Source organism: Mytilus californianus, unplaced genomic scaffold (assembly GCF_021869535.1).
Source record: "Mytilus californianus isolate M0D057914Y unplaced genomic scaffold, xbMytCali1.0.p SCAF_18, whole genome shotgun sequence".
NCBI classification, from domain to species: Eukaryota; Metazoa; Mollusca; class Bivalvia; order Mytilida; family Mytilidae; genus Mytilus; species Mytilus californianus.
The window spans coordinates 8,038,804-8,062,481 of NW_026262666.1; the positions used below are offsets into that span (position 1 = coordinate 8,038,804).

Genomic DNA, 23,678 nt, shown 5'->3' on the forward strand with positions numbered 1-23,678 from the left:
TAGCTTCCAGTTCTAAGACAATTACCCGTATGGCACTTGATTTAAAGATAAGGAGATTTGTAATGATTGCCAATGAGACAACTATCCAACAGTATGAAGAGGGACTAAAGGTCTTAACCTAAAAAGTTTACTCTACTGTCTTAAAAAAAGTATTCTGAAAAAGGTTTCGTCATGACAAAATGAAGATATTCAATTTCGTGGTTTTGCCAAAGTATACATGCAATCCTATAGAAAATTTATAATTCGTTGATTATTTAAATTCGTGGTTTACCTCTAACAACATAATCCACAAAAATCGATAACCTACGAATAAAAAATGAATTAGCAGTATTAATTTTGGAATATCGACATTGTTGGTAAAACAAGTACTGGATTATACTTACCAGCAGGAGTTGCAATTGGAAACGAAATAGTCTCTTTATGGATCACTTCATTGTTGAGTTTTATAGACAACAAACTATGTTCAGTTTGTTTCTAACGGATACTGGTTAGAGTGTGTACATATGGTATATGCAAGCCGGTATTTCTTAGTGCTCAGTAACTGCATTATTCATGAAAAACTTTCTTATTGAGAAGAAGAAAAAAAAACATTTATCAAATTCCTTTAATTTCGACAGAAGATATATCAAAAATCATTTCAAAGATATATATATATATATTTGAATAAGAACGTGCATTTCAAATACATCGGTGAACTTGTAATTTCAAAGGCACATAAACCTGCTGCATATCTTTTTCTTTTTCTTGAACAAGAAATAGATGGGCGAATCCGAACTAAGTTGCCCAACAATAGACAAAAAATCCCTTCCCCTTATTAAAGATATAAATGTCACAACCTAGGTCGTTTACGCCATACTGTTGATTTGATATGACTGAACATTTTCTTACTATTTAATAGTGATAATACCCATAGATGTAATCTTAACAACTAGGTGTTACACATAAGTTAAAGGACAAAACTCTTAAAAAGATTTTGACGTTTATGTCAGCCTTTTTCATCAAGATGTTGTAAAAGAGAAGCGAAAGATACAAAAAGGACATTCAAACTCATAAACTGACCACGCCATGTCAAATAAAGAAAAGGAACAAAATAAAAAAACAGTATACAAAACACAACATACAAAAACTAAAGACTGAGCAACACAAACCCCACAAAAAAGGGGTGATCCGGAAGGGTATGCGGATTCTGCTCCACATGTGGCAACCGTCGTGTTGTTCATGAAAGAACAAATCCGGTAATAAGTCTAATTCAGTAGGTTACATTCGGGGAAAGTAGGAATATTTCTTACTGACGTAATTAATATTTAGTCTTTCATATGAATACTTAAAGTTCAATAACAATATACAGCGCCATGGCCAAAAAAAAAAAAAAAAAAACAACCCGAAAAGGCAAAAAGGAATGGCAAGACTTTGTGCATGTTATAACATACAAAACTAGATTAAAAACAGGAACCCAACATAACCGAAAGTGAACTCAGGTGCTCCGGAAGGATAAGCTGTTCCTGATTCACATGTTGGAGCTGTTGTTTTGCTTGAAACTAACTATTACAAACGCAATATTGAAAAAAAGTATCATCTTTTTATCCAAGTGTTACCATTTAAGTTGACTGTCACGTATCGCGTACATCCTATATATGAATAACATTTGCAATATGATATAAGTCAACGAAACAGCAACTCCACGACAAAGGGACCAATTTCCATGTAGAGAGTATCATACGGGTTTCAACAATTAACAGTGAAATGGTTATAGAATAATGGATTTTAATCAAGCAAAAAGTGAAATAACGAAACTACCGAACTCAAAGGAAAATTCAAAACGGAAAATCCCTTAACAAATGGTAAAATCAAAAGCTAAAACACATCGAACGAATGAAAAACAACTGTCATATTCTTGGCTTGGTACAGACATTTCCTTATGTAGAAAATGGTGGATTAAACCTAGTTTTATAACTAGCTAAACCTCTCACTTGTATGACAGTCGAAAACAATTCCATTATATTAATAACAATGTGTGAGCAAAACAAACATACATAATAGATAAAAATGTCAAAAATTTTGGTATAGCTGTCAACATTCTGTTATAATCTTAATCACTACAAAAACAAACAACTATGTCAACAAAGAAAACAAAGAAAACAACATAGTATGTAGACACTATATAGCCAAAGCATATAAACAAAATAGAAAGATAAGAATACAAAACATGACCATAGCACAAAAACAAAATGGCGACAAATGCAAAAAAAAAACAAAAAACAAGCACACATTTAGAAACTAATAAAATATGTGTACAGCTAATGTCGAAGTCTGATTTTTTCCCCAGTCTAAAATAAATGTAAATTTGTTTAAACAGAGATTATTTGATATGAGACATCAAAACCGAATTTTATAGTATATTTGAGGGTTGTAATATGACAATAACCAAAATATGTACTAATACACACAGCTGCAAAGTATAACCTATTGAGCTTCATAACTTGAAAAAAAACGCAATAAAACTGACGGTACCAATTTGAATTTTTCGACAATTTATGTATAATCAATGATACTCGACGTCATAATATTTGAAAATCAGCCTCCTATCGAACATGTTACACAAAGCGTTCTTTCAACCAGCGTTGCTGGTATGTATGTAACCTTCATTAAAGTTACTACTAGACAAGCGATTTGTAATAGATTAAATATTACTGTGTATATCCAACTGATGATACTTAATCAATTTGCCCTTTAATATTGATTTTTAATATTAGATTGTTTTTACTGTCTTTCTTTAATTGTCTATAAACTCATCGACTGCCTTGGAAAACAATCTACGATTTATATCAGTTTTAATTATCATTAGGAAATTTTTTCCATAAAACAATAACACACTGAGATCCAAAGCAATTATTTAAATGAAAATCTAAAGAACTTAATCACAAAATCTAAAACACAATGATATCATATAATCAAACGTAGTTGCCTATAAAAAGACGATGATCAAGAGACCAACAGAATGCTCTATCCTGAGATAAATAAGTATAAATAATTTGTAATATCTATTTATTTCAAACAATATTTACAACGTAGGGAATTATGTACAAATACATTTGTTTATTACTTTCTGATTAAGATTTAAGTAGTAACCAGTAATCTACAATTTAAGCTATTGAATTAAATTTCAAAATACTACAGATTTTCTACCCCAGGAATAGATTTCCCTAGCTGTGTTTGGCAAAACATGACAGAATTTTCTGTCCTTATTGCTGTTCAACTTCGAACTTTATTTAGCCTTTTTACTTTTATAATGTTTGAGCCTCACCGATGAGTCCTTTGTAGACGAAACGCGCGCCTGGTCAACATAATTGTTATGCTTATATCAATGATGAGTTTATTGTGTATGAAGTACAAGTGTACTAGTATAAGAAATGCAGATAAACACAATTTCAAAGTATATCACTGATTAATGACAAAGAGGTAACATAATTTTGTAAGAGTTTTAGTTATGATAGATTTTTAATTGCTACATGTTAAGTGTGCAAGCAGAATCTATCCCATCGAACTAGAGATAAAGGACACTACAGATACAGTTAAGTCTGCCTCATATCTTGACTTACATCTAGAAATTGACAATGAGGGTCGGTTGAAAACAAAACTTTACGACAAAAGAAATGATTTCAGCTTCCCAATTGTGAACTTTCCATTTCTATGTAGCAACATTCCAGCAGCGCCTGCATACGGAGTATATATCTCCCAATTGATACGATATTCCGGGGCTTGTATTTCCTACCATGATTTCCTTGATAGAGGATTGCTGCTCACAAGGAAGCTATTAAATAAAGAGTCCCAAATGGTGAAGTTGAAATCATCCCTTCGTAAATTTTACGGACGCCATCACGAGTTGGTTGACCGTTATGGAATAACCGTTTCACAGATGATATCGGATATGTTCCTTATGTCGTAACTACAATACCCTTTCCTTTTCACGAATGTGACTTACCGAATAAGACTATTTACCGGATTTGTAATAACATAAGCAACACGACGGGTGCCACATGTGGAGCAAGATCTGCTTACCTTTCCGGAGCACCTGAGATCACCCCCAGTTTTTGGTGGGGTTCGTGTTGCTTAATCTTTAGTTTTCTATGTTGTGTCATCTGTACTATTATTTGTCTGTTTGTCTTTTTATTTTTGGCCATGGCGTTGTCAGTTTGTTTTTGATCTCTGAGTTTGACTGTCCCTCTGGTATCTTTCGTCATTCTTTTTTCAAATTACCAGCAAACAGTATATTTGTTGTAAATATTGGTAAAATGATACAGTCACATTGTACATTTTTATATTTTATTATCCAACATTGAAAATATAATATGTTTGATTATTAATGTAAAGTTAATCAGTTAACTTTGATAAGCAGTAACACACATCTACAGTCTGTATGACGTTCGCACATATCTCAATTGATATGGTAAGCGCGTGCATGACTTCATCAACATGGGTGTGCTCCTGACACATAAACTGTTCTAGCTGGGTTATGAAGAACGGTCGAAATCGACAAGACAGATATTTAACAATCACCAGCACAAATAACTTAGCTGATACGATGCGAATGTGCCTTAACGCAGAAGTGGCATGTTTTCGCGGTCTTGCATATTTAGATACCAGAAAAAAAAAATCGTCTGATCTGTAAATTCTTAACTGAGTACCGATTCTAATCTCTAATCTATGTATTGAATTGCAATTTCAAAGTACATAACTGATAAACGACAAAGAAGTCACATAATTTTGTAAGACTTTTAGTTGAGATAGATTTTTAAATGCTACATGTTAAGTGTGCAAGTTCAAATTACCAGCAAACAGTATTGATTATTGATTATTAATGTAAAGTTTAGAAGTTAACATGGAAAAGCAGTAACACACATGTACACTCTGTATGACGTTCGCACATATCTCAATTGATATGGTAAGCGCGTGCATGACTTCATCAACATGGGTGTGCTCCTGACTCATAGACTGTTCTAGCTGGGTTATGAAGAACGGTCGAAATCGACAAGACAGATATTCGACAATCACCAGCACACATAACTTACATCTAGAAATTGACAATGAGGGTCGGTTGAAAACAAAACTTTACGACAAAAGAGATGATTTCAGCTTCCCAATTGTGAACTTTCCATTTCTATGTAGCAACATTCCAGCAGCGCCTGCATACGGAGTATATATCTCCCAATTGATACGATATTCCCGAGCCTGTGTTTCCTATCATGATTTCCTTGATAGAGGATTGATGCTCACAAGGAAGCTATTAAGCCAAGAGTTCCAAATGGTGAAGTTGAAATCATCCCTTCGTAATTTTTACGGACGCCATCACCAGTTGGTTGACCGTTATGGAATAACCGTTTCACAGATGATATCGGATATGTTCCTTATGTTGTAACTACAATACCCTTCCCTTTTCACGAATGTGACTTACCGAATTAGACTATTACCGGATTTGTAATAACATAATCAACACGACGGGTGCCACATGTGGAGCAGGATCTGCTTGCCCTTCCGGAGCACCTGAGATCACCCCAGTTTTTGGTGGGGTTCGTGTTGCTTAGTCTTTAGTTTTCTATGTTGTGTCATCTGTACTATTATTTGTCTGTTTGTCTTTTTATTTTTGGCCATGGCGTTGTCAGTTTGTTTTTGATCTATGAGTTTGACTGCCCCTCTGGTATCTTTCGTCCCTCTTTTAGCTGATACGATGCAAATGTGACTAAACTTAAGAGTGGAATGTTTTCGCGGTCTGATCTGTAAATTCTTAATTAATCCCGATTAGAATCTCTTATCTATGTATTGAATTGCATATGCAGTAGTTTAAAATATTTTGAACATAGCATTCAATGTAAAATGAAAGTATATATTAAAAGTTTGAACACAATATTTCCAGATTTAGTTACTATGGATACTAAGTAATAACGATACACATCTAAATATGACATTCTTAAAAATGTGCAAACCTTTGAATACAGGATTTGCAAAACGATCGTCCATTAAACAACGGACAGCAACAAACCCAAAATGTCTGATGAAGACAAATTATTCATAAAAGCACTTAAAAAAGAAAGTACTGGCAGTATGATTTCTATTTCGCGGTTCTAAATAAAACGTCAGACATTTAAAAATGACAATTTCTTCATCGTGCAAAGCTGTTAAACAACTTCATAAGAATAAAACATGTCACAAAAAGGTCAATGATACTCAAGAGATATCCAAAACTTATTAGTTCAAGATAATCTGACAACGCCATGACAGGCGCTGCTGGAATATTGCTAGATACAAATGGAAAATGCACAGTATGGAAGCTAAAATCATTCGTTTTATCGTGTACAGTTTTGTTTTCAACAGACACTCATTGTCAATTTCTAGATGCAAATCACGATAAAAGGCAGACTTAACGGTATCTGTTTTATCCTTTATTTCAAGTTCGATGCACCATATGCATTCTACATTGTCACAAAACTTTCAGGTATTTAGTAGGAGTTTATCATCTATATAGCAAAATGTGAAATTAAAAGGTAATGTTAGCTTCTGTTCATGTTTATGAGATGCCCCTGTCTTATGTCTGCCTCTTATGAATAAAGGAACCCGTCGGCAGGATGAGGAGCATGGCGTTGTCAGATTATTTTCGACTTATGAGATTAAATGCCCTTTGGTATCTTTCGCCTCTCTTTCGGGACAAACAAAAAAGTGCCTCGGGTTATTAAATATGTTTTGTGAGATCTCAACCCTTCCCCGATACCTCTAGCCAATGTGGACTTTTTGTTTAAAATTATAAATACATAATTTATTAATCATTTCAAACGATTTCAAGTTTATACAGATTCCGCGATAGTAGAAAAGTGCTTTGGACGCTAGGGAAGTAAAAGTGTACATGGATACCGTATTATGACTACGAGGAGACCTGTATGGTCATATTCTTAAATATGTTTAGGGCGACTTGAGTAGCGGAGAAGCAGCACATACCAGTTTTATATCAAAGGTTTGACCAAAAAAGGGATCCGACCCATGACCCGCTCTATAAGCGAAAACACTACGGGATCACCGCCGCTGTGTATTTCATTAGAAAGTTCTCTTTCACTCATCACAGATACAATTTTCAAAAAGTAGATATATTTAACCCTTATTATAGAAAACGTGACAAAGTCATTTGACTTTCGAAGCAAGGTCATCAGCTCTCAAACTCTCGAACTACTTGCGTTTCAAATTATAAGAGTTGCATCATTAATGATTTGTTTTACATTGAATAATAAAGGGAAACAACACTTTATGAATTTCATGCGTTTTATGCGCTTTTCTGAGTTTACCTTTACTACTACTACTACTACTACTACTACTACTACTACTACTACTACTACTACCACTACTACTACTTCTACTACTATTACTAGTTTTGATAATTATAATTTTGAGATTAAATAATTTTGGATATTAATTTTCATAAAGACCATAACCATTATAACTAGAAAAAAATCTCATGTATCTGCACGTATTGCATACTCATTTAAGTATACTTTTTTAGCCTGCTAATTATAAAAAGTTATCAAACCTACGCACTGTTCTTTTCCTTTAAGGAATTTAAAACATACAGGAATTTTTTTTAATTTCTTTTTAGTGATTACTATAGTAAAGTATAATAATAATGATAATAATAATAATAATAATAATAATAATAATAATAATAATACAACAACAACAACAACAACAACAACAACAACAACAATAATGATAATAATAATGATAATAATATTTATTATTATTATTATTATGATGACAATTATAAGTCAACCGCCGTTTAGTGAAATAAAATGATATGCAATCTGTTATTCATGTATTACGCAAAGACGACACACGCTGAAATGTTCGCCTACTTAACTGTTCAAGATTGAATGTTATGTTTCAAAGATTAACGTCTTATTCCAGGTATGACTTAAATGATCCATGAAGATGTGGTCAAGGTCAATTAAACCTGTCATACGGAACTTTACACCTTACACGCATTCAATAAAACAAACAAAGTTGACATATGATAATGCTTTATATTATCTAAGAAAATATCAGGACATAAATACCAAATGTCACGTTGACCAATAAATCACTTAGTGTCAAGTTTAGATGGACAAGTGTACATGTGTAACATACAATCATTCCAAATACCACATATAGTTGATCTATGATTGCTGAAAATACACCATAGACTAACATATTCACGATAACTTCACGTTGAACAGTGGATCTCAAAATGAAGTTAAGGTCAGACGAACCTAGGCAGATGGACATATATGAATTATCATCGTTGTATACGCTAAATAAGGTAAACCTATTGGTAATAGTTAATCACATTATCTGCGTAACGGACTGTATCATATATACTTAACTTTGATCACAGACTCGTGAAATAAGGTCTGGTGATCCCTGTCTGATGGACATGTTTACCTTGCAATGAGTATATTTACCAAGCATTTACTAATAATGAATAAAGCAATAACAGGATAAACACCTATACAGATTTTAAGCAGCTATTGGACATACTGAAGTCTGGACCCGAAATCAAGGACAACGGATTATGTCAGATGGATTATTCCGACTATAAGTCAATCGTTTACAAGAAATACAATTATTCAGGCCCTGACATTTAAAGCTTATACAAATAGTTTAAGCCGTTTTCAGATTATCATCCCGTTGTATCGCATTATCAAAACAGAAATGATCATCAATAGCTAGATCTGCAATAAAATGCATTTTGAGCAAATTATCTGGCAATTCATTTAAAATAACTCTGAGCTTTCCTCAGCAAAGTTGGATATGTGTTATGTTGTGTTTTTGCGGTATAAGAGATTAAACATCAAAAGATCGAGGGATATAAACATTTCGCAATAGTACGCACAATGTCTTAACAAAGTTACAAGAAACAAGAGGAGTAGAAATGATATCATACATGTCATACGCCTGAGTTAACGCCACTTATATACACGAAAATAACTAATGTAATAATAAAATCTGTACCCAGCAAAATCCAAAAAGCAAAGAAATCAACGGCATACGATACATCACGCCATTGTAAAGCGCCTTCAGTGGGATTCATTTTAACGGATGTATTTTCACCAACGCTTTCTCCATTGATGTTAACGTGTTCTCTATCTTGTGAATCAGAACCGTTACTAATTCTAAACGAATAACGAATTCTTCTTTTAAGTTTGACAATATTTACATACATTTTCGACTTTCTGTGGCATTCTTCTCTATGATGAATTCGTAACTGTAAAGAATTAACAACAAGAACTAGAATACTGTAACCTAATTGAATAACAATGAAAATGCTGAGGTAGGATGTGCTTTCTGAATTGACGGGAAGTTGCTCACTAATCATTGTTAGAAATACTACAAAAGACAGAAAAACAGAGACCGAATAAGACATTTTCTCACCAGCATCAACAGGAACAATGAATACTAAAAAATTAAGAAATCCCAAGAATATTATAGGTAAAACAATGTTGATTATGTAGTACGTAGCTTTACGGCGTAAATTTATTGTGAAAATAACCTCGCTGCTACCTAAACTGACTTCTAACTGAACTGAAGTTGAAGTGATTGCCCATAAACTATTCTCGGTGTATTCTCTAAGTTGAATTTTTGAATTCAGGTCAAAATCAACTTCAAAATCATAATACGTCCAAGTTGTGAAACGGACTTGACAAGATTGTTTATCAAATGGAAAATGGGTGACATCGATGGAACAGCGACTTTCGAACACGTGATATGGAAGCCAAGTTACCCAACCATTGCTATCAATCCGAACATTGTAAAAGCTTCCTCCTAATTCTTCTAACTTTTTGAATCCATTCTTTAAAGCAAGGTTTGGTTTCCAGATATTGTCCTAAAAAAATAAGTATATTAGCGTATATAAACACCAATTGCAGATAGTTTTGCTGCATATAAGTGGGATTATTAACATAATTCAATTTTTTATCTTGTTCAAAAGGCGGTTCAATCAAACTCAGCAGGTTGTAGGTTTTTCTCAAGTAACCAATCGTGCGCCTCTCCTTGCCGACCTTTACTTATTTTCATATGAATCGGACTTTCTTCAGACACTTGTCGCACACGGATATGATAGAAGCTTGATCATTAAATTTCATTTACAGGTCTATTTATGATGTTCTTTCCGTTAACAATTCAAACTTTTCTGATTGAGTCCTACTACATAGCTTCCTGAACTAGAGATTAAAATAATGTCATATCAGCCAGTTCCTGCGCCTCACTTTGAGATACATATATATACCTTTGACTACAACGGTCATCCCAGTGTACCAGAGTCTATGACAAAAGAGACGATTTTAATTTTGAAATTTAAATGTTCATCCATTTGGCACCATTATATCAACTTCAACCGGGTATGGATTATCCATGTATCAACTCGTACGATATTCCAGAATTTGAACTACTTTTCAAATTTAGTAAAACGTCATCGGATTCTGAGCAAAAAATTAATGAGCCAGGCTTTTGTTTAAGGACATCTCGTCCTTTCGCTCATAATGATAATCGGAAAACCTTATAGATAAATATTTGTATTCTTTACAAATACTATTGGATGATCTTGATGTATATTTTATATGTGCTGACGTTGTGTATCATATTATTTAATTCAGAACTTTTTGTTTATTTGTTTTAGTATATGTAGCAATAGTATTATGTTTCTTTTTGTCGTGTGATTCTGAACGTGGATCGGTGTTTGTTCCCAGCGGTCCGAGTCGGCGGTTTTTATAGTGTTTTCATTTTGTATACCCTCATATTCATATGTTACTTAATGTTTTTCTCATTCAGGAAAGCGTATTATGTCATTATATAATTTTACTATACTGTAACTACTATCAACTACACTTTTTTGTCGGCGTGTTTATCAGATTTATATGTCTGTTTGTTAGAATTTTCAAGTCAAGTGTTCTATGTCTGTGATGTATATATGTTTACACAGTTTACGCAGCTGTTTATTGTCACGTTGAACAGTTACGTCTGTTTGGGATGCTCAACTTATTTTGTCGATACATTGGAACTATAAGCAACTGCCATACAAGTGGGAGGTTTAGCTAGATGTAAAAAGAGGTTTACCCCCATTTTCTTCAGAAAATGTTGTACCAAGTCAGGAATATGACACATCGTTTCCATTCGTTCCGCTGGTTGATATAGTCGAGCGTGTGTATTTGTCTGGTTATATGGACTTCCCCCTTTTTTAATTTACCTTGAAGTTTGATATCATGTCTGTGAAAATACAGTCTTTTTTCTGAAAACAAATCCTGATGCTTATTTAGCCAGAATTTACAGGAAATGAACGGCCCAGTCTATCAAGAATCGGTCTAACTTGTTTATTGTAATCTATCAAAAAAGTTCAATATGATGTAATATCTAATAAAGTTTATATTTCACCAACTTACTCTGTCGATGTGGGCCGTACATGTTTAAATTTACAGATTTGATATCATTAATATTGAAGACAGGTGTAAACTATACTTCCAAAATGGCTGACTGAAAAATAGATTATACATTTGGCGGAAAATCACATGCGACAATATTATAATTAACGAGCGTTTTTTTCGAAAATTGTCAGAAATTGTCAGAAATTTTTTAAATGGTCGGTTAATTCATGTTATTAGAGAAATGAAATGATGGGCTACTTACCTGAAGAATAGCAATGGAGTCGATATCATTGTAATCAGCGCTATCCCAAACTAGATGCTCATCTATCCAGAATATATCTAGGAAACCTGCAACAACTAATTTCTCTGCTACCTCATCAATTTCATGAATGCTAGTTAGTTGCAGTGATACTGTGACTAGTACGGCATCAGTTTGATCAAGAATCGGTCTCACTTGTTTATTGTAATCGCTTCTCACGAACAATGCGTTATACAAATCCTTGGCATCATTCGAGGTCTGACAAAAGCCATTGTTTATTGTCAAAAACAAACAAAGAATCCCTATTATATTTGCCATTCAAACTCTCTCTTTACTGTCTAAATTTACGTTAAACCAGTTCGGTAAGAAAGTACTTAGTCACAACGGATCTGATACATTTGTGATTCGTTAACATACATGGAATGACACAAGGTGAGTCCACTGTTTATTTAAATGTTAATAGATATACATATTCATGTTAAACAAAAATCAATACCGTTAGGGTAACCATACATGATCTTCCAACTTGTGCTTTTCGCGGAAAAATTGCACGTTACAAAACTAATATCACCACGCCGATACAACTCCCATGACGCGTTTTACCGAATGATTCCAGGTTAACCTGGGTAAATCATTCATTAAGCACGGAGAGTAATTCATACTAACGATTTTTTATCAGGTAGTGTTTCTTTCAATGCGTTTGTTTATGTAGTCAATGAAGAGTTAAACAATATTTTTATCCCTAGTTAAATACTGTTGTTCATTGTCCCTTAATAATAACATAAACGATACTATTCCTACTGCACTAGATGCGCATTTCAACAATAAAAATGAAAACAACATCTTTATAAATTTAATACTTCCGTAACGCTTTTAAGGATGTACCTTCATCAGGAACGCTCAAAAGCCGAATATTTGAAAACCAAGGATGTATAAGAACCGAAACGGCTAAAGAGTTATATGACCGAAAAGGAACTGTCTCTTATTTTTGGTTATATTACTTTTTTTAGTGATGCTTGAGGTCAAAACATCCGGAAATCCAAAACTTATAGCTAATAGTTAGATTAAGAACACTCCATGTGGTGTAGATTATTGTTTATTATTGTAGACTTTATTATGACCTCTTTATATATATATATAATGTGAGCTGTTGAATTGATGCATGTAGAATTATCCATTATTTCATTTTAATCGGTAATTAGTCAAGCGTTGTTTTGTCAAAGAAAAATTTTAAATACAATTTAGGCTTGGATGGTCATGCATTTTTTTAATGGTTGGTTATGTTGGTTTTCTGTGATTTGTCTTTTCTCTATAATGAACCGACCATAGAATTTACATTTATATTTTCAAATTGGGATCTTTTTGATTGGTGCGATTTGCTGTTTTTTTGTTATTATAAACCTTTTTAATTGATGTGCTTGTTTGAGTAACAAACGCAAGATTAAACACACCAATATACAGTGGATTTTTGGTGAGTGTCCAGCTAGTTAAGAGGAATAGACAATTTCTCCTAGAACATTTTACAAATACAGACTATGAAAGAAGAAAAAAGGACAAATGGAAAAGCAGCTTCTCAATTCTCCAAGCGATAATTTATTTAAATATCTTTCATATAGAAGAAATTTAAGGTATCGATGTAGATTTTTTGGTTATTAATATTCATCCCTTTTATTCTATATGTGGTAAATTCAAGGTTTGTTCAAGTTGATAATTCTAAAGGAACGTGATTTGTGCCTTATCTTCAACGTGTTCGTCGGGTGTGTTCGTTATTGAGCCTCACTACACGAAACCACAATATATATTTTTTTTGTTTCTTTCAGTCGATATTTTAGGATTTTAAAGAGGAAACTTAGATGCTTTTATCATTTGTTGAACTTGATATGCAAATGAATTAGTCATTATCTCTGTATGCCATACATGCAGTTTATAGAACTTATTCGAAAAAAATCATTCCTACTCAATTCTTTACTTTTTGTTTGTCATTTTATATTAAGGAAACACACTATTTGCTTTTGAACGAACGAAGGATTTGGGGGAAAAGTGAGAAATATCGAAATATGTTTGATAATTTAACATTCTATTCTTTGGGTTCCCAACCAATTTTGTCAATATACCGGAACTATAAACAGCTGTCATACAGGTGGGAGGTTTAACTAGCTAAAATGTTTAGTTAAAACCAGGTTTAACCTACCATTTTATTTGGAAAATGCGTGTACGAAATCAAGAAAATGACAGTTGTTTTCCACTCGTTCCGTTGGTTGATAACGTTTTATGTTGTCAGTTTTAGGGACTCCCCCTAAGTGAATTTACCTTGGACTTCGGTATCTTTGTTATATTTTTGTTTTCTAATGTTAATATTTATAAACATATAAGAAAAATGGTGGTGTTTAAGGGTTGTTAGAGATTAAAACACGAGTCAATATGCATTATTTTTGAACAAATAATGTATAACCCTGTTTAAATAAGTCTTGATAGCTACTTTAATAATTTTTCTATCAATTAGATACAGCAGTAATCTTTCTGTGTTCAGATCTCATAAATACATTACAAAGATACACATCAAAGTATAAAACTAAAACTGAGACTCAGAAAGACTCGCATGAACTCCGAAAGGAGCAAAACCGGGTAGGTCGCAGGGTACGCGCCTCTAGCAATGCATGAGTCATCCGCCATGCAGTTCCACACTCAGTCAACATGTTGCTAAGTGATACCAGAGATTAAAATCACAGACACAGAACTAATCAGAAAAAGTGAGTTGCGGCAAAGAAACATGGTATAGGGCAGCCTATTCGTGATGGTTATCGTACATATTATGAAGTTTCATTTGTTGTCGTTCATTCTCATCATGCGGTTTAATATACAACAATAATTGTGGTATGAAATATCAATGGGACAACTAATTAACAGATATAGGTCACCTTACGGTATAGTCAGCTATAAAAGGCCATGATATGACAAAATAAGAAATAATTCAAACAAACAATCAACACAACGGCCTGTTTTAAAACAAAAATTTAAACTAAACACAAATGTGAGAAACAACAATCAACCACTACCCCTAGATTACAGGTTTTTAACTGGGGACAGGTACATACAGAATATATCGAGGTTAAACATGATTGTGACCGCTCGAACCTTCCGTAACCTCAGACAATGGTTTAGATTTAAAACATAAAAAAAAAATATGTTGTAAATTGATTTACTCATCAGATCGACACGAAACACACAATAATCACGATAATAGTAACATAGATAAGACAAAAGTCACAAAATACCAATCTAAGAGTACTCACGTTTTCTGAAATCTAGTTCAAAGCAAACAACCACTTAGACATAAAAGACTAAAGTGTGGTTACCATTTAGTCTGACCTTTTTTTTCGTAACAAAAGCACACACCTGTTTACAAATTTGTATAAAGTGTAAAGATTCAGCACGAGCATAGCATATTAATTGAGATATGTATTCACCATATACACAAACGGTATGTAACTTCTGAGAAACGGGAGGTTGACGATTTGAAAGTTGTAATCATAACGTTGCCGTAGATACTTAAAGAGAAATCAGCTATATCACTGTTTATATGTCAAGATAAAGGCAAATATTAAGATACCAAGCAGTATCAGTAATCTAAAGGTCAATGGTATACATAATTTGAAAGAACTCACTTGTATGTCAGTTATTGAGTGACAAGTCTGAAAGTGAAATCAGAAATTTTCGAACGATGCGTTTTTGTCGTTTTTGACTAGTATTTATTCTGCAACATACGAGTACAAAAACAAATTGGTGAGAGGGGTGCACAATCTATGACGAAGTGGACCGATAATAGAATTCTAATTTGAATGTTTGCAGTAAACAAGATAAAAAAAAATTACCATTACAAATTGTTCGAATCCGCTAAATTACTATATCATACTGTTAGACATACGATGTTTTTATTTCCGAGTAATCAAAACTCTCAGAAATATCCATTTTGATCTCAAGCGTCCATCTCAAAGTAATGTGATACTTTCTATGTATGCACTGTTTTGTCTTCTGGAGTACAGACATTAGAATTTTATTAACTCATTTTTCTAGTCGAGGCTTTGCAAATATAATACATTATTAATCGAGGATAAAAACTACTTACCTTTTACTGCTTGATCTCAGACATGGAATTATCATATATATAGCTTTGCATGATCATGTATTGCTTCATCGTTAGATGAACATTCTTCGTAAATATAAATGCCACCGGAGGAATAAGCAAACTTAGTGTAAAACATACAAACGTTTTCATGTATGCATATTTATAGCACATTTTCGAAATTTGGTAATCTCCTTTTTGACGAGTAGAACAAACACTGCGCAGAAACAAGTCAATTTTGAAATATATTACTTTGCCGATCACATTATACTGGTTCGATACTTTTAACTGATGCATGTTAGGAGGCTTCTCACAAACTCTCTTTAAAAGCAGAACAAAATTACTATAACGTCCATTATTGATGACATAATATATAGTAAAAATCACTTGCAAATACAAAAAGATCGACATTAAACATGTATGAATTTTCACAAAAGTTGAAGCTGGTACGTTATACGAATAGAATATTCTTATTATAAGAATTGTGACGAACGCAGATGCCGAAATTCATTCACGGTATTTGATTTTAAAATTATATAACATATAATTACAACGAGAGCTAGAAAGATGAAATTTGCAGACTACACTTTTTGAATATTAAGCTATTAATTTTAGATATATGTCCTTCCAAGTAACTTGACGACAAACAAAGTATGAACTTCGTTACTCAGGTTGTCAAGATAGTTGAATTGAATTGAATGATTTTATTCTCATAAATTAGTACAAAGCTACAGAGAAAATAAAAGTTCAAATAAAATACATATTTTTTTTGCATGTGTGAAAATAAAGAACAATATAATAGTATTACAGTTCCTCTAGTTACATGTATCTATGTCAATCCTAATTGAGCAAACTGCTGAATTACTCTGCTTTGTCGTTTGCAATCATATAGCTTTGCAAAGTTGCCAATAGAACCGTAGAACAGTATGATACACTGATGTAGGAATAACATTATAGAAATTGAAGATAAATTGTATTTTGAAATGTAGTAAAAAATATTTTTTTCATTTCATAGTTCTTTGCCTACAAGAAGGCTTGTGTGCGAACTTTAAAAAAATAAAATGAGATGGTTAACTTTGCGTTTTTTTTTTAAATTAAAAAAAATAGTCTTAAGAAGTAGTGATGTGAGGTGCATCATAATAAGCAAAACAGAAGAAAGATAATTAGTGAACAATCAAAACACATTGACTTCATTGACTTCATTTACATAAGCATCCATGATAATTACAAAATTAAGAAACTAGTTGGAGAAAAATGTATTTAATTAATTAGTTGTGATTTTTGTACAATATAGTTTAATAAATCCGAATACATCCATAACAAACACCTTAAATCAACAAGTCAGTAATGTGGAAACTAGGGCATAATTGTGGATACGATCAAGTCAGTAATTTGGAAAGAAGAGCATAATTGTGGATACGATCAGGTTAGTAATGTGGAAAGAAGAGCATAATTGTGGATACGATCAAGTCAGTAATGTGGAAAGAAGAGCATAATTGTGGATACGATCAAGTCAGTAATTTGGAAAGAAGAGCATAATTGTGGATACGATCAATTCAGTAATGTGGAAAGAAGAGCATAATTGTGGATACGATCAAGTCAGTCATGTGGAAAGAATAGCATAATTGTGGGTACGATCAAGTCAGTAATGTGGAAAGAAGAGCATAATTGTGGGTACGATCCAGTCAGTAATGTAGAAAGAAGGGCATAATTGTGGATACGATCCTGTCAGTAATGTGGAAAGAAGGGCATTATTGTGGATACGACAAATGAAAACAAATCATAAGAACTATTGTTCTCGTGTTCTATTTTAATACTCTATCGTTTTTTTCTTCTATTCACACAAAAATGATTAATCCGTGTAAAATCTATGCAAAAAAATCCAACATTTTTGCACAACACTAACATGACTAAGCTTGAAAAAAAGCTCCGTTACATTTACTTAACATCATATTAGATTTTATAGCATAAAATCTACATTTTGACAACATATCAAAATGCATATACATGTTTACCGATTTTTTTTTATGTTGACCCTTATCTACCTGAAGCAGAATCTACCTGAAGCAGCATCATAAAAATAAGTATTCCAAATACTACAGTTTTTCTACCCCTAGGTAACGATTGTCTTAACCGTATTTGGCACATCTTTCCTAAATGTTCAGTTATTCAATGCTTTTCAGTATTTGGCTTGTCTTTCCGACTGTCTTAATTCGAGCGCCATGTAGATCTGATGTAGACGAAACGCAAGTCTCGTGTACAAAATTTTAAGCCAGTTATAATTGATGCATTTTAGGTTCTGACAAAATAAGTCCATTTGACAGTTGTGTTGATCGCAACCAATCGAACATAAGAGCAATGATACAGTTGAGTCTACTTCATATATTGACTTACATCTGGACTTGACAATGAGGGTCGGTTAACAAACAAAACTTTAAAACAAAAGAAATGAAATAAGTTTCCCAATGCAATTGTGATTTTTTCATTGTTATGTATCACCATTCCAGCAGCACTTCCATATGGAGTATACGGCTTTCCAGAGCTTAAGGTTTCCTATTATGATTACCTTGATAGAAGCTGCTTACGAGGATGCTATAAAACCATGGGTTCAAAGGGGTAGTTGAAGTTATACAAATACAAGTTTTTCGGATGCCATGACGAGTTGGTTGACGATTAAGCAAAATATGGACACTGATATATTCCAATTGTAGCTACCTCAATTTCGTCCTCTTTTTTTATATAAAAAAGCACCTATAGGAATATCCAAATCCATCAACATATAACTTGGCCTGAGGGAGTTGGTAACTTAGTTTGTTTTAATAATTTGGAGGTTCTCATTTTTATTTACGCCACATTTATTTTTATAGATAGCGTAGATACCAAATTGAAATAAGTGAACTTCCACGGTTCCAGTGAAATTGCTGTTGAGTGCAAGATTAGTTCAAGATAAAACCGAATATTTTTTTAAAAGATGAAAATACTCTTTTATACGACTTTGATATACGATATTGTGTTATCTAAAGCATGCATGATTTCATAAATTATTGAAACCAGTACATGACAGAGATAGTAAATTAACGGATTTTTAGTGCATTTCGAACTTTAATCTTATTTATATTTTTATTTGGGTGAATGCAAATGTGATTATTTTACAATAGAGTTCAATAAATCAAAGTACATCCATAACAAACAAGTCAGTGATGTGGAAAGAAGGGCATAATTGTGGGTACGATCAATGAAAACACATTATAAGAGTTATTGTTGTCATGTTGTCATGTTATTTTTTTTAAAATTCTATCGTTTTTTCTTCTATTCACACAAAAGTGATTATTCCATTTAAAATTAATGCAAAAAAAAAAAAAATGCACCACCCGAAGCTTTATAAAAAGCTCTGTTACATTTACATGATTTACTTGATTTCATATTTGATTTTATAGCATAACAAACTACACTTTGACAACGTGTTAAAATGTTTACTGTTTATTTTAAGTTGACCTCTTGTCTACCTAAAGCAGCATCAACTTTGTTTTTCCAATAAGGGTTACGACGATTCAAATTGTAAATTGTATAATCATGTTTATCAGTGACGGAGACATGGATCAGACAGACACATTTATTCCAATGACATTATTTTTCAACAGATATTTTAAGTAGATATAAAATTAAAAGCATGGTATTTTTCTTTGTTCAAATTATGCTTCAATCTAGCTTTTAGTAACACATGTAACATCGAGTACATAAATAGGCGATTTGTGTCTTATCATCATGTTATTTGATCTTTGTTTTATTTTTTTGTGTGTGCGTAGTACAAACTGTGTGCGCAAAGCTGATTGATCTAGCCATTTAAACATATTGTTTTGAGAATTTAACATATTGAAATAAGTAAACTTCAACGGTCCCGGTTGCTGATTGGGTTATCTAATACATGTATAATTTTGTCATCGTGCGAACGTTTTTGCTGTTTTAGAATTCTAATTAACTTTGAGCAAACTCAGCATCCGTAGGATAACACTTTTCAGAAGTCTCTAAATGGACGCAATTGACTAATTGATTATATGGGGACGAAGCCCTCATTTACAGTAGAAAATTCAATAAAAACAAAAAACAAAAGAAACATCAATATACTAATGAACCCAAAATCGTTCATTTTTTTCAGTTTCCCGTCTTTGCGCAAATATCTTTTCCGGTATCGTTCTCTCTTCCGGTATCGTTTGTCTCGAAACTTTTTTTTTTGCGTAAAATATAGGGATTAGGCATCGTATGATTTCCTGCAAATTTGTTGTATCTCAATACCAAAAGAATAATGCCCGTTAAACATTAAAAATAAATATGGTATCATTTTAAAATGAGTCTAGTTGTTATTAGATATACAATTTTAAAGCAAACAAAATATGCATTCTGGGGAGACGCACTTGAATCAATTAGGCCGATTATGGTTACTGATAAGGAATCTGTTATACGAAGATAAATAAATATCACGCCGACTTTTTATTTACGTCTTTTTTAAGGTATAAATTATTTAATGTTTATTATTTCTTTAATTGGAAATGAAAAAACACTTCACCCGAAGATTTCGTTTCTTTGTTTACATTGAAAATGTCGTTATAACTAAAATCTCTATCAATAGGACCAACAGCGGAAACGTTTCCGTATTTGCGTTATTTTTTCAACGGAACTTAAAAATATGTTTGGAATTAAAAAAAATAATTGATACGGACTTCGTTCTCTTTCACAGGTAACATCATATTATTAAATGAGCAATGCAGTAAATTCATAAATCAACATGCACCATTGAAAGTTCCTTGAACATTAATCAAACTTTTAGTATCAGATTGAAACAAAGATAATTCATACTCATCACATAATCTGCCTCAACCAAGTCAGGGTATCATTTAAAGATAGTTTATACTCATCACACAATCTGCCTCAACCAAGTCAGGGTATCATTTAAAGATATTTTATAATCATCACATAATCTGCCTCAACTAAGTTAAGGTATCATTTAAAGATAGTTTATGCTCATCACATAATCTGCCTCAACCAAGTCAGGGTATCATTTAAAGATAGTTTATGCTCATCACATAATCTGCCTTAACTAAGTAAAGGTATCATTTAAGGATAGTTTATGCTCATCGCACAATCTGCCTCAACCAAGTCAGGATGTCATTTAAAGATAGTTTATACTCATCCCATCATCTGCCTCAACCAAGTCAGGGTTTCATTTAAAGATAGTTTATACTCATCGCATAATCTGCCTCAACCAAGTCAGGGTATCATTTAAAGATAGTTTATGCTCATCACATAATCTGCCTCAAAACGTCAGGGTATCATTTAAAGATAATTCATATTCATCGCATAAACTGCCTCAACCAAGGCAGGGTATCATTTAAAGATAGTTTATACTCATCACATAATCTGCCTCAACCATGTCAGGGTATCATTTAAAGATAATTTATGCTCATCGCATAATCTGCCTCAACCAAGTCAGGATGTCATTTAAAGATAGTTTATACTCATCACATAATCTGCCTCAACCAAGTCAGGGTATCATTTAAAGATAGTTTATACTCGACACACAATCTGCCTCAACCAAGTCAGAGTATCGTTTAAAGATAATTTATGCTCATCACATAATCTGCCTCAACCAAGTCAGGATGTCATTTTAAGTTAGTTTATACTCATCACATAATCTGCCTCAACCAAGTCAGGGTATCATTTAAAGATAGTTTATACTCATCGCATAATCTGCCTCAACCAAGTCAGGGTGTCATTTAAAGATAGTTTATACTCATCGCATAATCTGCCTCAATTAAGTCAAGGTATCATTTAGAGATAGTCTATACTCATCACATAATCTGCCTCAACCAAGTCAGGGTATCATTTAAAGATAATTTATGCTCATCACATAATCTGCCTCAACCAAGTCAGGGTGTCATTTAAAGATAATTTATACTCATCACATAATCTACCTTAACCAAGTCAGAGTATCATTTAAAGATAGTTTATATTCTTCACATAATCTGCCTCAACTAAGTTAAGGTATCATTTAAAGATAGTTTGAACTCATCACACAATCTGCCTCAACCAAGTTAGGGTATCATTTAAAGTTAGTTTGAACTCATCACACAATCTGCCTCAACCAAGTCAGGGTATCATTTAAAGATAGTTTGAACTCATCACACAATCTGCCTCAACCAAGTTAAGGTATCATTTAAAGATAGTTTGAACTCATCACACAATCTGCCTCAACCAAGTCAGGGTATCATTTAAAGATAGTTTGAACTCATCACACAATCTGCCTCAACCAAGTTAGGGTATCTTTTAAAGTTAGTTTGAACTCTGGACCATGTGATGTTCGTTATAGTTTTTGTCTTATTTACACGTCTTTTTTAAAGATAGGTGGCTGGTTCGTAATGTGTCTTGTACAGTAAATTTTTTGTTATCCCTGTTGTTTTCACATATTCGTTATAATTCATGGATATTTTTATTATTATCATATTCAAGAAGGGTCGTGTCGTCGTAAATGGTGTATGTGTCTATCTTCCTGTCAAAGCATGTAAGTTGCATGCGACGTAACACATTACGAATTTCTCTAGTGAATAAGACTGGTTATTCATGTTTTGATTCAAAATTACCAGTAAAACAAAATGTAAAGCTCCATATTATTAATTGAAATTTAAGTTACGGCATCCATTCAGGTTTTCGTTATTGGTCTAGGAAATTATGATTCCGTTTAGAACCATTGCAATAATAACAAAAAAAAAATAATACAAAAAAAAAAAAACATTAAATTGACAACCAATGATTTAGTGAATACTTATTTGCATCTATGATCAAATGATGACTGACATCTTCTTATAGTCACATTATAGTACAGTATTTAGGCAAAGACATTTACTTGACAAAACGAAACCAACAAAACATTATCGATATATATATATATACAATATGTCAAACTGGAAATCAGGAAAAAATGTGAATGATTTAACAGTGATCATTAACACCACATATTATAGTCCATGAAATAAGAATCTGTTCAGGTTATATTAATCACCTTGCCCTTATATGTATTTATTTCATTGTCGTTCATTAATTTTTATTCAGTAAGACTGGCTCCAAAAAGATACCAATATATATATTAATTTTCAAGGTGAAAATATATGAAAGATCTGTTTCAAAAACTGATTCCCTGGTTGGATATTTTAATTAGCTGCATCAAAGTCTAAACCATAAAAACAAAATAATTCAACAGATTATCTCTCAAACGAATTTGCCTTTCAATTCAGTATTTTGGGGTAAACATACATGATGAAGCTGGCCCACGAGATATCTTGATAAACAATATTTATTCAAATTAACCCAGTTTATCAACCTCAGTGAAATAAGTAGCAGTAGAATCTTATCTGAAATTGTAAACCGCAAAGTCTTTCTAGGGATATTAAAGGTGCCTTATTAAAAGTTCAACTGAAATTGTCAACAACAAATTTTTTTCTAAATCAAAACACTTGTTAGAGTTGGCAAGAATTTTAAGATTTAATTAGTTTAACGTATTCGGAATGGGCTACTTCAAAGGCAAGTACAACAAGGGGTTTACACAACCATGGGTGTTCGACTAATACAAAGGCAAACACAGTAACTAAGATGGTAGTGTCATAAGTTTAATGGTGTTCAAATCTTTAGTCCCTTTTTGATAGGAAAAACAAGTGAAAACAAACAAGGGAATTGAATAAGCATCTACAGATCAAGTGTGTCTACTCTGTAAGCTCCTCTTGATATGCATCTCAGCTCTCTTGTGAATCTAGATAATAATGTTCTGTATATTAACGAAGGCTGTACGAGGACTTTTGAATCCTTATACGTATTT

General features: G+C 32.7%; 1 protein-coding gene across 1 annotated transcript in view; it reads right to left on the minus strand.

Annotated features, from left to right (window-relative positions):
- Positions 1-8,676: 8,676 nt before the first annotated feature.
- Positions 8,677-23,678, minus strand: part of LOC127726803 (acetylcholine receptor subunit alpha-1-A-like) — a 36,696-nt gene continuing 21,694 nt past the window's right edge. Inside the window, exons 5-7 of the mRNA XM_052234257.1 lie at positions 11,695-11,949; positions 9,028-9,898; positions 8,677-8,747 (exon numbers count right to left, since the gene is read on the minus strand). Coding sequence (XP_052090217.1) covers positions 8,677-8,747; positions 9,028-9,898; positions 11,695-11,949 — 1,197 coding nt within the window. The remainder of the gene's footprint in view (positions 8,748-9,027; positions 9,899-11,694; positions 11,950-23,678) is intronic.